At 39.1% G+C, this 17,341-nt stretch overlaps 2 protein-coding genes and 1 long non-coding RNA gene across 4 annotated transcripts in view; 1 reads left to right on the top strand and 2 right to left on the bottom strand.

Annotated features, from left to right (window-relative positions):
* Positions 1-7,573, bottom strand: part of LOC113637296 (secretory phospholipase A2 receptor-like) — a 7,812-nt gene extending 239 nt beyond the window's left edge. The window contains exons 1-5 of one of the 2 annotated variants that reach the window (XM_047806697.1): positions 7,472-7,573; positions 6,757-6,829; positions 5,631-5,987; positions 5,197-5,538; positions 1-399 (exon numbers count right to left, since the gene is read on the bottom strand). The exon at positions 1-399 is cut by the window's left edge and continues 239 nt beyond it. In XM_047806697.1, the coding sequence (XP_047662653.1) occupies positions 74-399; positions 5,197-5,538; positions 5,631-5,987; positions 6,757-6,796 (1,065 nt within the window). In that variant the 5' untranslated portion in view covers positions 6,797-6,829; positions 7,472-7,573 and the 3' untranslated portion in view covers positions 1-73. Of the gene's footprint in view, positions 400-4,144; positions 5,059-5,196; positions 5,539-5,630; positions 5,988-6,756; positions 6,830-7,471 lie in introns of those variants that run through there. The other variant, XM_047806696.1, reaches the window with a different exon arrangement.
* On the bottom strand, positions 1,170-3,360 carry LOC125139974. The gene is made up of 3 exons (XR_007139159.1): positions 2,979-3,360; positions 2,721-2,783; positions 1,170-1,303 (listed from the first exon to the last, which is right to left on the bottom strand). It is a non-coding gene; the product is annotated as an uncharacterized LOC125139974 (long non-coding RNA).
* A 3,409-nt stretch (positions 7,574-10,982) lies between the features above and the next one.
* Positions 10,983-15,710, top strand: LOC125139963 (macrophage mannose receptor 1-like). Its single transcript, XM_047806701.1, has 5 exons — positions 10,983-11,117; positions 11,270-11,332; positions 14,188-14,544; positions 14,637-14,972; positions 15,111-15,710. Exons 2-5 carry the CDS (start codon positions 11,296-11,298, stop codon positions 15,476-15,478), a joined length of 1,098 nt encoding a protein of 365 aa, XP_047662657.1. The 5' UTR covers positions 10,983-11,117; positions 11,270-11,295; the 3' UTR covers positions 15,479-15,710.
* Positions 15,711-17,341: the final 1,631 nt, after the last annotated feature.

Raw genomic sequence — 17,341 nt, 5'->3', positions numbered from 1 at the left:
TTGGTAATATAAGATTACAAATATTAAAACAGTAAACATTTCACAATAACTTTCATTAATGTATGAAACAACTTTACTTCAGTTTACACACGACTCGAAGTTCAGTGGAGTCCATCACATAATCTGGTGCTGCGTCTGCAGTGTGTGTGTCAGCTTCGCTCTGTCTCTGTATGTCCTCGCAGGTCAGCGGACCAGAGGACACCTTCAGCTCAGAGAGACGGTTTGGTCCAAGCCCCACCCACAGAGACCCTGGAGGGACACGTCTCCTCATGAGCTCAGACTCTAACTGTTCCTGTTCAGCTTGAGAATCGATGATCAGAATTCCAGTTCTGTTCCCTTTATCACAGTAATCCAGCGCTTTCTCCCAGCTCAGAGCCTCTTCACTCACATGGATGTAATCTGATAGAGACACAAAACACCAAAAGGAGGAGGATTGTTTAGAGTGATATCAGAGACAGAGACTCACACCAGCTGTGTTCTAGTCATCATACAGAAGATTGCTGAGATGATTTTACTGTTCAGGAAGTCGACACTTACTGTAGTAGCACAAAGCAGAGGCAGCAATACTGCAAGGGAATGTGTACCATCTCCCTTCTATCATAGCTGCACAGTTTCCTTGTGGTAGAGGATGATTGCGCTCCCAGTTTCTATAGGCAGAATCCACTGCCAGTCATCACACAGCAGGCCGATCCAGAAGGGTGTGCTGCTGTTTAACCCTTTAATCATCACCTCTTCATTGTGCTGCTGATCTCTGATGCTGACCAGGTCAGTGTATCTCTGTCTACAGTAATGCTGAGCTTCATACCAGGTCTTACTCTCAAGGATAAGATGATAATTATTAGTCTGTGAGGAAGCTTCTGTGGAAAGTGCGAAAATAAAAATGTCTATTTATCTTATTTATCTATATTATATTTATATTTCATAATTATACTGTAATGAAGTCACCTGGAGTTACCTTGTTCATAGCACATGAAATGTTTAGTCTCTGTGCACAGAAGACTTTCCCATGAACCATCAGCCTTCAGAATGGCACAGTAGCTCGATGTCCCACAATCCACTGCCAGATTTCTGAATGTTACAGGATCACCATTAGACCATTTCTCACTGAAATTACTGCGATAGAGTCCGATCCAGGCAAAACCCATACCAGCAATTATCACCAGTTTAGTGTTGTCTTCATCAGAGTACACAGTGACGAGGTCGGTGTAATTTTCTCTGCAAGCTTTCCGAGCCTCAGTCTGATTCATGTCATCCGGAATGATATGGAGTGAAGTGAGTTGACTCTGGACTGGAGGAGTAAAAGCTGTGGAAGAAATTTCTCCTGTTAATGTAGCAGGACGGAGATAGGACTGAAATGTGATGTGATGAATGACTCTGTTCTGTTTCCATTGTTAGTGTACTGTTGGTGAAGAGACTCAGAAAAGTGAAAACACTGTGATGTGAACAGCTGGAGCTTTAAACAGATGATAAACAGTGAATGTCATAAAAACAATAGAACTTTTGGTTTTGCAGCTGTAACATTTTAACATTTTTACATTAATGCTAACAAATATAAATTTTTTATGTCACATACTGAATATCTGTCTATAAGTTTAACACTTGTGACAGCTCGAGCTTAATGTATTATCGATTTGCTGATTAAATATATTAAATGTTGACTGTGTGCTTGAACTTTCCCAATTGTACAGCAGTCAGTGTTCAGTGATATACACAGAATGTGCTGGATTCTGGACTGACTTCAGGAAGCACCTCTGAGAGTCCTGGTTATTTACAGGAAGTAGAAATACACACAGGTGACTGTCATTAATGATCAGGTGTCTGAGATTTAATGGTGTTCATGTGATGAAGATAAATTTATCCTGTAAGATAACCAAATAAATAAAAGCTCTAACATCAGTGAGATCTGACATCTGAGTCCAACTTCTTGCAGGACATTGAGGACAGTGTGGACTCCATCACCTGTAGTAGTAATTGTGTAAAATTCTAAATTCAGATTTGATTACTTTGGCTTTTACTCAAAAGTCACTTGACCTCAGCTGCAGAAATGATTCCCAGATAGAGATGGTGCTCTTCATTCATTTTCTACCTCTTATCCCAACTTCTCGGGTCACGGGGAGCCTGTGCCTATCTCAGGCATCATCGGGCATCGAGGCAGGATACACCCTGGATGGAGTGCCAACCCATCGCAGGGCACACACACTCTCATTCACACACTAAGGACAATTTTCCAGAGATGCCAATAAACCTACCATGCATGTCTTTGGACCGGGGGAGGAAACCGGAGTACCCGGAGGAAACCCCCGAGGCACGGAGAGAACACGCAAACTCCACACACACAAGGCGGAGGCGGGAATCGAACCCCCAACCCTGGAGGTGTGAGGCGAACGTGCTAACCACTAAGCCACTGTGCCCACATGGTGCTCTTGTGCTTATTTATTCATTTATTTATTTTTAAATTACTTGCACGCAATTTTAGTTTTGTCTATATTTTTAAAATCTTTACATTACAATGATAAACTATTAGAGGTCACACATTGTTACTGGGAAATCCAGTACAGTGCAGACTTAAAAGGATGAACAAAAAACCCATGAATGAAACAATAACCAGTAAAAAAAAGGTCATGCACTTAAGTTCTACTGGTTTGCAGTTTTACTTCACATCTTTATTTTAAAGCTGTTTAAGATTCTTTAGAGTTTATAGACTATAATGAAATATTTACCAGAGAGCAGGAGAAGCAGGGCTGACACGGTTACCATGGTGACAGCAGTGCTGAGGTGATGCCCTGTGTGTTAAAAATCCAACATCAGATAATAATAATAATAATAATAATAATAATAATAATAATAATAATAATGGTAAAATGCCCTGTACAGAAGCTCGCTGTGTGTTTGTGTGAAGTGTAAATGATAAAAGCCGTGTGTGAATCAGTGAGAAAGAGATCAGGTGAACAGATCCAGGTAAAGTGCTGCAGTCTTACCTGATGAGCTGCTCGCTGCTGAATGGAGGCTTAATGTTCAACTTGAACCCCTTTAACATCCACATGATCACGTGTTCAAGGTCAACAGGAGCTGATGAGCTGATATGTGCATCATTTACAGAAAAAAGGAAGAAAGGTTTAACCTTCCTCAGGTAAATGAGATGAAGTGCTCCTGCGTCATGGCGTTATGGCCGCTGCAGACTGGATTAATTATTAAGCATTAATATCATCATAAACAACACTGTCCCTTGTCCTGATACATTCCACAGAAGTGATGAAGAAATAAAACAGGACAGAGAGTTTTATTAACTGTCCTGTCTGCATTTTAACATTTGCATGTGGTTTGTGCTGCAGCTTCTGTTTTCTCCATGACATCATTTCCCACATGTTGGATCTCTGCTGAGGAAATAATCCACATTTATGCTCCCTTGTGAAACTTAATTTACACAGTACAAGATAGAGTGACTAGAAAAGTAAGGAATGATTTTTATTTATAATCTCCAGATGAGTCCAAGCTGAATGTGTGCGAGCTGTAATAATGTCATCACACAGGTTAAGGCTCGGTTCTTATACAGGTCTAAAGTAAGAAAGAAAAAACTCCAGAACGTATGAAAATAATGCACAAAAGGGGAGATAAGTGTGCTTACACTCTCAATGTAGATTACGTTTGTTTATCAGTGTGATCAGGAGTGTGTTATTATTCCACTTATACCACAGAGATTTACCAATAATTCATTCAATTCAATTCATTTATGAAGGAATGACATTAATCTCACATGCTAACACTTTACAGTTTTGAGGGAGGTGTTAGATCCTGAGGTTCGGTTCTCACTGATATTACAGCTGTGATAAACACTCACTACCAGTATCGAACATTCCTGACCTGGGAAACCTAATGAGCATTAATATTAATATAAACCAGTCGTTTAAGTTACAGTCAGAGCCAATGTCCAATTAGTAATATGTCTGAGACGTTCAGCTGTGCTGTGCTATAATATTCTATAGAATATAAAAAATAATTATAATATTTATAAATAATTATAAATATAAATATATATCTTATGATGAAATAAGACTGGTGACAGTCGTGATGGACTGTTGAGTTACTCTGCACACCAACATGGTCATCTATTGAGTTTAAATGAAATCTGCTTCGGCTGCAGTCGTGTGTGTTCAAACTTTATTATAAACAGAGAAAGTTACAGTCTGTGCTGCACGACACCATAGAAACAGCAATAAACACATTAAACATTGAGTCAAGAAGATAGAATTGTCATTACTTTTTAATCATCCTGCTATATTCAGTCTGGATTAAAGGCCCTATAACAAAGCCATGAACATAAACATCTACAACATCTTCATGAACAGAGAGAGAGAGAGAGAGAGAGAGAGAGAGAGAGAGAGAGAGAGAGAGAGAGAGAGAGAGAGACCTAAATTCTAAAACTACAAGGGATGTTAGTTTATATTATATTAGATTTATTAAAGATATTTATTTGCTTAGATTTTTTTGCACTGATGTTCTGTCGTTGTTCCGCACAGGGGAACTCTGTAAAATACACAACCCTGACCCCAGTAAGAGTGTGTCACTGTAGAATTCTAAAACACACACACGTATGTATACGCGTGTGTGTGTGTGTGTGTGTGTGTGTGTGTGTGTGTGTGTGTGCGTGTGTGTGTGTTTGGGGTGGGGTGGTGGTTCATAAAGAACATGATCATGGATAACATGTGGCGTGACACAGAGCTTTGTACTGAGCCTCACAGTTCATGTCTTTCCATCTGTAGCTCTGTGGAACGACGGCACCGCAGTGCTGAGAGAGTTGATGCTCAGGCTGTTTCCCTTCATCCCAGTTGGAGTACGGAAACACAGCTTTCCCATCAGGCCAAATCCAGAACCCGAAGAGCTGGCTCTGTCTAAGCCCCACCCACACAGGCTCAGAGACACGCCTCCTTCTGAGCTCATTCTCCACATCAGTCTGGTCATGTTCAGACTCAATCTGCAACAATCCAGCTCTGTTCCCTTTATCACAGTAATCCAGCGCTTTCTCCCAGCTCAGAGCCTCTTCACTCACATGGATGTAACCTGATAGAGACACAAAACACCAAAAGGAGGAGGATTGTTTAGAGTGATATCAGAGACAGAGACTCACACCAGCTGTGTTCTAGTCATCATACAGAAGATTGCTGAGATAATTTTACTCTTCAGGAAGTCGACACTTACTATAGTAGCACAAAGCAGGATATGAATTAGTGCATAGCCATGAGTACCATCTCTCTCCACTCAGTACTACACAGTTGTGTGGTGATGGATAAGGTTCACAGCTCTGCCAATGCCAGTTTCTATAGGCAGAGATACTTCCATAAATCCACTGCCAGTCATCACACAGCAGGCCGATCCAGAAGGGTGTGCTGCTGTTTAACCCTTTAATCATCACCTCTTCATTGTGCTGCTGATCTCTGATGCTGACCAGGTCAGTGTATCTCTGTCTACAGTAACGCTGAGCTTCATACCAGGTCTTATTCTCAAGGATTAGATGATAATTATTAGTCTGAGAGGTAGCATCTAAAGACATAAAAGAATACACAGCCTGTCAGACAGAAATATTACAATAAGTACAGATCTACATCATAAATGTATAATAGGTCAAAAGTTACCTTGTTCATAGCACATGAAATGTCTTGTCACTGTGCACTGAAGACTTTCCCATAAACCATCGGCCTTCATAGTAGCACAGCAGCTCGATGTCCCACAATCCCCTGTCAGATTTCTGTATGTTACATGATCACCATTAGACCATTTCTCACTTAAATTATTGCGAGAGAGTCCGATCCAGCCAGAACCCACACCAGCCTTTATCACCAGTTTAGCAAGTTCAGTGTTGTCTTTATCAGAGTACACAGTGACGAGGTCGGTGTATTTATCTCTGCAAGCTTGTCGAGCCTCAGTCTGATTCATGTCACCCGGAATGATATGGAGTGAAGTGAGGTGACTGTGGACTGGAGATGTAGAAGCTGTGGAAGAAAATCAAGACAGACACCCTTATCCAGAGTGACTTACATTTTTATTACATTTTAAATCGAGGGTTAAGGGCTTTGCTCAGGGCTCAGCACAAGGCAATGTGGTGGACCTGGGATTCAAGCTCATGACCTTTCGATGTTCTACATCTTATCCACTAGGCTACAACGCTAGTTCTTGTGATCTGTAAAAATTTTGGATGGATGAGGGTCCCCCAAATAGTGGCAGCATTTCTGCAAGGCCTATTTCATAGCAAGTAGCTATCTGTAGCTAAAGTAAAGGTTCATGGAAAAGAAGGCTGCAGAGTGGCACTTGGGCTCCTCTCCAAACCTCAGTGTCATGTTTCTGAGGCTCGAACGATCAGGGACATTAAAAAAGCTATTCCTAAGTCTTACAAACTATTAAGAATGTTTACTTGTTGAGGAGTTCAAACAAGAGTTTTGGTCTTTGTCCATAAATCCATTTCTGGACTGATGATATATCCTAAGAATGTGAAACATTTCTCCTCTTTAACACAGAGACTTTCAACTTAAACTAAACATTACTTAATCATTTAAGTCTAAATATAATTTATTTACTTATACAAAAAGAAGTCCAAAGCGTACAGTATAAGGCAATCAGACCCTTTTTTTATAGATAAGAAATAAAAATAAATATTGACAGCCTTCTGAAGAACCTCAGCTAGAAGATAACAGCATACAGGAATAGACTCTGATCAAAAAAGGCAGTTGAGTTAAAGCTTATTGAGTAAGAGTCCATGATTACCTGAGAAGATGAGGATCAGCAGAACTGGCACAGTTACCATGGTGATGCCAATGAGGAGGTGTGTTTACGGTGCCTGTGTGATTAAGGAACAAAACTGCATTAATAATAATAACAATGCTACTACTACTACTGCTACTACTGCTACTGCTACTACTACTACTGCTACTACTACTACTACTACTACTACTACTACTACTGTACTACTACTACTACTGCTACTACTGCTACTGCTACTACTACTACTGCTACTACTACTGGTCCTACTACTGCTACTACTGCTACTACTACTACTACTACTGTACTATTACTACTACTACTACTGCTACTGTACTATTACTACTATTACTACTACTACTGTTACTGCTACTACTACTACTGTACTATTACTACTACTACTACTACTACTGCTACTACTACTACTACTACTACTACTACTACTACTACTACTACTACTACGAAGACCCTTGTGCTCAGTATGACATGGTAGGAGATAAACAGCTCCAGTAATTACATTTATTCAAGACATACTCTTAGGGTGTTATAACCCTGACAAGCAGTTTATCTATAATTGTCATAAAATGTGTCAAGAATGTACACACAGCATCATTTACTCACAAGTATCCCAGAAGTAATACGTGTGAATGTGCAGATAATGAATCAGTGATATGAGAAAGAGATCAGGTGAACAGATGCAGGTAAAGCGCTGCATTCTTACCTGATGAGCTGCTCGCTGCTGAATGGAGGCTTAATGTTCACATCGAACCCCTTTAATGTCCGTCACTGTGGTGATGTCACATGATAAAGATGGATGAGAACTGATAAACAAATATGTGGAGGTTGATACAGGAGAAAGATCTGGTTTGATAATGAGTCACATAACAAAGCTCGAGCACACAACAGTATTGTTCTAACTAACAATGGTGCACACACACATGCTAGAGGGATAAATAAAGGTGAATATTTTTAAAGTAAAAAAAACTGAGAGAAAACAGAACTGAAAAAGTGAATGTGAGTGAGATTTGGATTGGTTTGGAGCATAAAACTCTGACTGTTTTTGATAGAATGTTTGATAGAATGTGTGTAACTCCTAACTCCTAACCAGCAGAAGCACTGAGATCTTCAACAAACTCCCAGTGTGACTGTACATGTAGTATGTGATGTAAATACTGTCACACACGGACATAAACATAGTGGAGTTGTGGACAGTAGGAGACCTGATGCTGTTGTGAAAAATCTTAGTAGAAATAATTAAAATATTATTCCTTACAATACTATAACCAAAGTAAAGTATTAGGCCTTGCAAAATATTACAATTGGTGTCATAAGACATATGTAGGCGATGTTGTTGGCCAAAGATGTTTATTGTAATCATAAACTTAGTAAAAGTAATCAGATTCGGTGGAGTCAGGCCTAGTCAGTCTGAGCTCTCTGATCAACAATGTGTGAGGAAGTGAAAATCAAAAGTTCAGCTGAAACAGGCCTCATGATGGGAGTAGGGCGAGACAGCTGAATCAGGCGACCAGCAGGACGGACCTGCTGAATCTGAGATTGAGGGTCTAAAGGGAACCTGACCTTTAGTGGAAACAGAGAAACTAAGGCCTAAAATATGCATGTGAGTGCAAGCCCGGTCTGGAAAGTGACAGACTGAAATCATAACAATGTTCAGCTCATAGGTTTAGTAAGCTTAAGGAGTCAACATAGACAGTAACATTATATACAAAGCAACATTATAACTGCACGGGCTTAGCAAAAACAGTAATACAACATAACCAATATAATCAAGAACTTTTATTATAATTCAAACTCATAAAGATAACATATAATCAATCAATTATATAATCAGTAGAAATCATATATAATAGCAAGAAATGAAATGAGGAAACTTGCTCATTGTAGCTGTAAAAAAAAAGGATTAATCCTCCACTTTGACCAGGAAGTAAAGCTCTTTTGAGCACATTTGTAATAACAAATACAAAATTGTTATGTAGAATGAAGAAGACCTTGGTTCCCAGACCTTAGCTCATAAATTGTTATGTAGAATGAAGAAGACCATGGTTCTCAGACCTTAGCTCATAAATTGTTATGTAGAATGAAGAAGACCATGGTTCTCAGACCTTAGCTCATAACTATAACTTGTTATGTAGAATGAAAAAGACTGAAAAAAGACATTGGTTTCCCAGACCAAGGCCCTGAGAACTAAGGGGAGGAAAATCCATAAATGGGCATATGGGAAAAAGGTGATGGGAAATAAGGGGAAATTAGGTCAGTGTATTTAGAAAACATAGGAGGTGATGCCGGTAAATAAGGTGATATGACACCGTGGGACTCCAAGAAATACTGGGAACCAAAGAGGAGGCTCCTAGGAGCGCCAGGGTATATATTGAGAAGATATCTGGGGCTCGCGGGTGAAGGTGTGTGTGTGTCAAATTCTTCTGGGCAGATAAAGGAGGCAGCCCTGCGTGCATGTGTGTGTGTGTGCGCGTGTGTGTGTGTGTGTGGTTTTTACTTTTGCAAGAACGTCGCGAGAGTTTTTGTTTTTGATTGATTTTTGCATGACATGCTCATTCTGGGGTTTTCATTTGTTACCTTCAACTTGGCAATTTCTCTTAGAGAATTGGCTGATTGACCACAATAAAGAAGTTTGCTCATTCTCATCCAGGACTGAGGAGTTTTCTCAGTGTTTTGTTTGTAGTAATTATAAAGTTAAGTCTAACTAAAACAGTCTTCATTAACCAAAAGTCTAAGTGTGGAGATCACCCTGCGATGTGTCGACTTGGAGGCGGCTCTGACTTACGACAATGCTTCCTCAGACACGTCATGTCTGTAGTCATGGCTGTGAAACATGCAGCTCGTTGCAGTGAATGCGTTCCTGAGCAAAGTGCAGTGCTTTCTTCACAAAGGATTCCCGTTCCAAGAGGATAAAGATAATGTCAAGAGCAGTTTTTGCTGATGGTTCAAAAATATGACAGCCTTTTTCTCCACACACCTGATTAAATGGTGTGGAGGTGATGCTCAGGAAGCAGGAAGAGCCACACTGATCGAGTGAACTGATGTTAACTCAGTTAGTGGGACATTAAATCAAAATGCTTTCTAGGCAAACTGTGCACCTGAAGTCTACAAGGATGTTGGCTTGATCACTCATCTGGTATGAAACAGAGTAACAGAATGGTTCTGTAGATGAACCAATGGACAGGAGAATACTAAAAACACGACTACATTCAATTCAGTTCACTTCTGTTCATTGTGTACAGATTTTGTCTGAAAGCAAGTGGAGCTGGACTTTAATCTGGGTCTAGACATTACACGTCTATCTCCTCAAACATAACTAATAAAAGTTCTGAATTATTCAACCTTTCTCTGTGTTATTCCCACTGAATCCTGTACTGTATAAAGAAGATACAGTATGACCCTCTGTTCTGCTCGATAATACCTCCAATAATTCAAGAAACACATAAAGTCTGTTACAAAACATATAAATGTTGATTATTTCTTCAGCAGAGATCCAACATACAGGAAATGAAGTTATAGAGAGAACTGAAGCTGCAGAACAAACCACATGCAAATGTTTCTGGATGAAAGCAGATGAACTGATGGAGAGAGAATATCATAAACACAGAGGGATTTACATCATGGAAATCAGACATCAAGCAACATCACACATGACTGCTATATTGTTAATATTTCTCTTCATGTTAACGCTCATGTTCATATTATTGAACATAGTCTTTCTTTGTGCCACAGGTTTCATCTGACATCTCAGTCGTGCTCATGTGAAAGTAAAAATCTTGTGCAGTTTTCACACGATGTCGTCCAGTGTCCAATTTCTGCAGTGTTGTATCAGGACAAGGGACAGTGGGGTTTATTTTTTCTTGCTTACTTTAGACCTGTATAAGAACCGAGCCTTAACCTGTGTGATGACATTATTACAGCTCGCACACATTCAGGTTGGACTCATCTGGAGATTATAAATAAAAATCATTCCTTAATTTTCTAGCCTCTGAGAAAACAGAAGCTGCAGCACAAACCACATGCAAATGTTAAAATGCAGACAGGACAGTTAATAAAACTCTCTGTCCTGTTTTATTTCTTCATCACTTCTGTGGAATGTATCAGGACAAGGGACAGTGTTGTTTATGATGATATTTATGTTTAATAATTAATCTGCAGCGGCCATAACGCCATGACGCAGGAGCACTTCATCTCATTTACCTGAGGAAGGTTAAACCTTTCTTCCTTTTTTCTGTAAATGATGCACATATCAGCTCATCAGCTCCTGTTGACCTTATACACGTGATCATGTGGATGTTAAAGGGGTTCGAGTTGAACGTTAAGCCTCCATTCAGCAGCGAGCAGCTCATCAGGTAAGACTGCAGCACTTTACCTGGATCTGTTCACCTGATCTCTTTCTCACTGATTCACACACGGCTTTTATCATTTACACTTCACACAAACATGATGTATAGGGCATTTTATTATTATTATTATCATCTGATTTTGGATTTTTTTAACACAGGGCATCACCTCAGCACTGCTGTCACCATGGTAACCATGTCAGTCCTGTTCCTCCTGCTCTCAGGTAATTGTTTTATTATAATTAATAAGCATTGTTAAAATATTCCAGATGTAATGATTGTTGTATATTTTGAACTGTGAAAATATTCAAAGTGAAAGTTTCATCATTTTAAACAGTATTTGTGTGAGACTATGTGATTACAGAATGAAAGACTCTGACATCTGTTTTAATAAATAAACTCTTCACAGTTATTGCTGCTTTATGATGGATAGACATAATAAAGTCAGTGGCTGTGATGATGTGGTCAGGATGATATTTATCCTATATATCGAACTGTTTACTACGTGACTGAGTTTGGTAGCTCAGCACAGAGGACACTGGACAAAAAAGTGAACCATTCAAATTCAACACCACAGATTACTGACAAAGTATTTTAAAAGTATTTAAGTCTCTCATTGTCGACACAATTGCAAGTCTCTATGTATGATTTTAGTTATTTGTTAAACAAAATACAATGAAATGTGTTTATTTATTGTTTAATCAGGATGAAAGCTGCAGTTTGTTTTTAATGGTTCAACAGTTTGGAGCTCATGGAATAATGCTGTTTAGCATCTTTGTGTGTGTGTGTGTGTGTGTGTGTGTGTGTGTGTGTGTGTGTGTGTGTGTGTGTGTGTTACACTGTGAGTTTGAGAGAAACACGTTCACATTCACATGTTATTTTATTTGTAAGTAAATATTCAAAATCTACTTTAAATCTAATTTCAAACATGGCTGCTGATATCTCACATGGTGTTGTGAAGTTCCTGTACACTCTGTAGGTCTCAGATATGGAGACTGGAAGCAGATAAAACTATGTGAATGTGAATTTTGTTTATTTGGATTATAAACATGTCACAGAAAAGTTCAAGTTCAACTGTATTTATATATCACATTTACAAACAGCCACACGGCTGACCAAAGTGCTTCACACTGAGTTTGACATTACACATACACTTAAAAATACACACACACACACAAAAATAGAGTTCAAAAAGCTAAAATAAGAATTATTAAAAAAGTAGACAAAATAAAATATCCAGTTTAAAAGACAGTGATATAAATATGGGAATAAGAAGTGATGGGAATGGGAGTGATGTGTTCATGTTTGCGACAACAAGAGAGAAATCTGGCTGCAGCATTTTGAACGAGCTGGAGACGCGTAATCTGAGTTTTAGATATACTGCAATATAAAGAGTTACAGTAATCTAAGTGAGAAGTTACAAACGCATGAACAGCCATTTCTAGTGTCTTAGGGGTAAGGAAGTGTTTAATTATGGAGAGAATCCGCAGTTGGTAAAAGCTAGACCCAATAACAGACGAGATGTGTTTGTCAAATTGTAAGTGCTGATCAATAAAGATGCCAAGATTCTGCACCCGTGAAGAGATAAAGACAGATAAACTCTCTAGGTTGATGCTTGAGGACTGAGAGTTCTCATTTGGGCTAAACACTATTACCTCAGTGATAAATCTAGAAGAATAAGAACCACAGAATCTCCATAGAGTCAGTAGAAAGATAAATGTCATTTAAAACTCTAAAAAGGACAAACTCAGTACTGTGGGCAGAATTAAAACCCGATTGAAAAACCTCATAGATACAATTGTTATTCAGAAAACTTTGAAGATGATTTAGCACAATTTTCTCCTGAATTTTTGACATGAAAGGCAAGACAGAGATAGGTCGAAGTTTTTTTTTTTTTTTTTGAATGGAGTGGTCCAGTGAAGGTTTCTTGAGCAAGGAAGCATAGAAAGCAACTTTAAGGTTGGCAGGGACTGAGTCAGTTTGCAGGCACTTGTTGATCAGAGACAGCAGGTCTGGACCGATTGTGTGAAAGATTTGTTTTACAAATGTTGGGTGAATTATGTCACTGGGACAAAATGAGGGTTTGAGCTTGTCAAACACCTTCTTCAGTTGCTGGAGGTTGATGAGCTCAAAAGCTATGAAGAATGCAGAGGCCTTTGACGTGATTGGGGAAGAAATAGTGATTTTGTCACTAAAGAATCTCAAGAAGCCTTCACAGACAGCAATCGGCACAAATTGAGCACAAACGAACGCCACCGGTTTGGAGATATTTGGACGGCACGGGGTGGAGAGTGACGTCACAGCTCCAAATTGTTTGTCATTTCTAAGAAGCGGAAATATACTTGAAGCTCATTTCAACGGCAAAAATCGAGCACAAACAAATGACACCAGTTGTGTGTGATTTAGACGAACTGGGGTGGAGAGTGACGTCACAGTTCCCGAAAATATTTTGGTTATATCTCAGGAAGGAAAACAGAGTGTTTGTTTTAACAGCACAAATGGGTACAAATCGAGCACAAACGAACTAAGCCGGTTTTGAGCGATTTGGGCGATGTGGGCTGGAAAGTGACGTCACACGGTCAAAAAAAAAAGGTTAATATCTCAAACACCAAACCAGAACAAACATTCGTTTTTGCGGCACAAATCAGCACAAACGTAGCACAAACAAATGGCATTATTTCTACTACTATTTCTACTATTTTATGGGCTACGAACTTCACGGAGGTAACTATGCCCCTTCAGCGTCTGCTCGGACGAGGTGTGTTAAAAAATGTACAATCTGCGGTGATCAGGTCAGAAAACGGCGTTAAATCACCAACCTTTATCAGGATTTCGTGATAAACAAAAAAAAAAAAAACATTAAAATAAAGTTTCTGGAAATCATCTCGAATTATCTTCATTCATAGAACACTATTTTCAAATGAACCCCATTATTTGATGAATGATTTATGTAATTAATCAAATATACATATAAACAAATTAATGATACATCAAAAGATTCATGTCTGCATTCATCACATCACATTTTAGTCCTTTTATCTCTGTCCTGCTACATTAACAGGAGAAATTTCTTCCACAGCTTTTACTCCTCCAGTCCAGAGTCAACTCACTTCACTTCATATTATTCCGGGTGACATGAATCATACTGAGGCTCAGAAAGCTTGCAGAGAAAATTACACCGACCTCGTCACTGTGTACTCTGATGAAGACAACACTAAACTGGTTGAACTGGTGATAAAGGCTGGTAACGTTTCTGGCTTGATCGGACTCTATCGCGGTGATTTTAGTGAGAAATGGTCTAATGGTGATCCTGTAACATACAGAAATCTGGCAGTGGATTGTGGGACATCGAGCTACTGTGCTACTGTGAGGGCTGATGGTTCATGGGAAAGTCTTCAGTGCACAGAGACTAAACATTTCATGTGCTATGAACAAGGTAACTCTACGTGACTTCATTACAGTATAACTATGAAATATAAATATAATAGATAAATAAGATAGACATTTTTATTTTTGCACTTTCCACAGATGCTTCCTCACAGACTCGTAATTATCATCTAATCCTTGAGAATAAGACCTGGTATGAAGCTCAGCGTTACTGTAGACAGAGATACACTGACCTGGTCAGCATCAGAGATCAGCAGCACAATGAAGAGGTGAGGATTAAAGGGTTAAACAGCAGCACACCCTTCTGGATCGGCCTGCTGTGTGATGACTGGCAGTGGAGTGATGGAGGAATCTCTGCCTATAGAAACTGGGATAGCAATCAATCTCAACCACAAGATAACAACTGTGCAGCAGTGAGAGGAGAGAGATGGCACTCAGTCCCGTGGAAAAATGAACAATCTGCTTTGTGCTACTACAGTAAGTGTCGACTTCCTGAAGAGTAAAATCATCTCAGCAATCTTCTGTATGATGACTAGAACACAGCTGGTGTGAGTCTCTGTCTCTGATATCACTCTAAACAATCCTCCTCCTTTTGGTGTTTTGTGTCTCTATCAGATTACATCCATGTGAGTGAAGAGGCTCTGAGCTGGGAGAAAGCGCTGGATTACTGTGATAAAGAGAACAGAACTGGATTGTTGCAGATTGAGTCTGAACATGACCAGACTGATGTGGAGAATGAGCTCAGAAGGAGGCGTGTCTCTGAGCCTGTGTGGGTGGGGCTTAGACAGAGCCAGCTCTTTGGGTTCTGGATTTGGCCCGATGGGAAAGCTGTGTTTCCGTACTCCAACTGGGATGAAGGGAAACAGCCTGAGCATCAACTCTCTCAGCACTGCGGTGCCGTCGTTCCACAGAGCTACAGATGGAAAGACATGAACTGTGAGGCTCAGTACAAAGCTCTGTGTCACATCAGATGTTCTCCATGAACCCACTATACATTCATTTTACATATTTATCAATAACTGTTTTTTTGTAATTGTGTGTGTGTGTGTGTGTGTGTGTGTGTGTGTGTGTGTGTGTATATTTTCTCCTATCGCATTATTCATTAATTATTCATTTAAAGCATAGAGACTACATGGTTATTTGTGGGAAAATTTTATAACTACACTGATAGAAATATGAATTTTTTTTTTAAAATTGAGAAATACATCAACTGCATTTACATTTCTAACCATTTTAAACATTATATATTCATCTACATGTGAAACACACGTAGAGTATGATTAAAAAAACTTTTTGCTTTTTAAAAGAAATACTGAAATAAATATTCTAAGATTTAAATTTTTGAAGCCATCTTGAATTTTCACTAAAGGTTGTAAACATCTAAAGCTAATCATTTTCATATCTTAGATAAAATGATGACAAATCTATAGATAGTCAAATACAATGAGATAAGTCACAAAAACTATTGCCAGTTAAATCCCACATACAAACACCACACTCCCTGTAGCAGCAACCAGTAGCCGCTAAGAGGCTGAGTAGAGGGAGTTAAAGATGACGCGTTTCAGTTGCATACAGGTGGTTTATTTAGAAGTCAGATTATAATGTTTAGCAGAATGATGGCAAGATAAGATGATCTCCAATAAATGGAAAAAGAAGTAACTGTAAATCAAAAAGAAACGTTCAAAGGAAACGTATATCCAAAGAAACGTCCAAAAGAAACGAAACGGTCAACAGAAAGTGAGCGTCCCAGCTACTCACCCCCTTCCAACCTGCATCCACACTCACAGATTATATGCACCTGTGGACACCAAGTGACGTAACAAACGAAAAGTGGTAATTTCAAAATAAAAAGTCATCAAAACCTGTCCGGGCACTTACACACCAGCCCCTGATTATTACACCCAGAAAAAAGATAATAATCATAATACAATACAATCACAGCAGACTACACAATGAATATTTATCTGTACACATGAAATCATTAAATCTTATTTTACAGACACACAATGTATACACAAATGTGCATGTGTGCGTGCGTGGGTTTAATGTCCAGTTCTTCAATGTGTGAACAATATCTGTAATTGAAAAGAACATGCGACCCAATCCAACTAAGCCTTCAGAATGTCATTTGAGAGCTCTCAGTTTAGGTAAACAGTCATTAAACAACTAAAAGTTATCAGTTTCGAGAAGGTAAATTTTAGTAATAGGTCTGGTCAGGTAGGTCTCTTGGTCTTGATTTTTACTTGACGTATCAATCCCTTTTTATCTTGTGAGATATGAATAATTTTGCCCATAATCCATGAACTTCATCCACTACAAGCACAATATCACCCACTTGAACATTGCGTTTCTTCACCAGCCACTTCTGGTGTTCTTGTAGTACCAGTAGATACTCCCCGATCCACCTTTTCCAAAATAGATCCTCCATGTACTGGACCTGTCGCCACCTTCGACGTGAATACAAATCATCCTTCTCGAACAGTCCAGGTGGTAAAGATGGCTGAGTCTTCAGCAAAAGGAGATGGTTAGGAGTAAGGGCTTCCAAATCATTAACATCCATTGATGCTCTAGATATAGGGCGACTTGTATCTTCCAAGGATAGCGTTTAGAATCTCTCTTACAGACCTTATAAGCCGCTCCCAAATTTCTCCAAAGTGTGAACCAGAAAGAGGATTGAAATTGATTTATGATTCCAGTTGTTTTTGGCTTCCTGCAACTCACGTTGGGCACCGACAAAGTTAGTACCATTGTCTGAACGTATCTTGACTACTTGTCCTCGACGTGCAATAAATCGTCTTAATCCATGAATAAGAGAGTCTGTATCAAGTGAAGATAATATTTTGAGA

The sequence above is a fragment of the Tachysurus fulvidraco genome, chromosome 22, assembly GCF_022655615.1.
Source record: "Tachysurus fulvidraco isolate hzauxx_2018 chromosome 22, HZAU_PFXX_2.0, whole genome shotgun sequence".
Lineage (NCBI taxonomy): Eukaryota > Metazoa > Chordata > Actinopteri > Siluriformes > Bagridae > Tachysurus > Tachysurus fulvidraco.
This window is presented reverse-complemented; position numbering and strand designations above follow the sequence as displayed.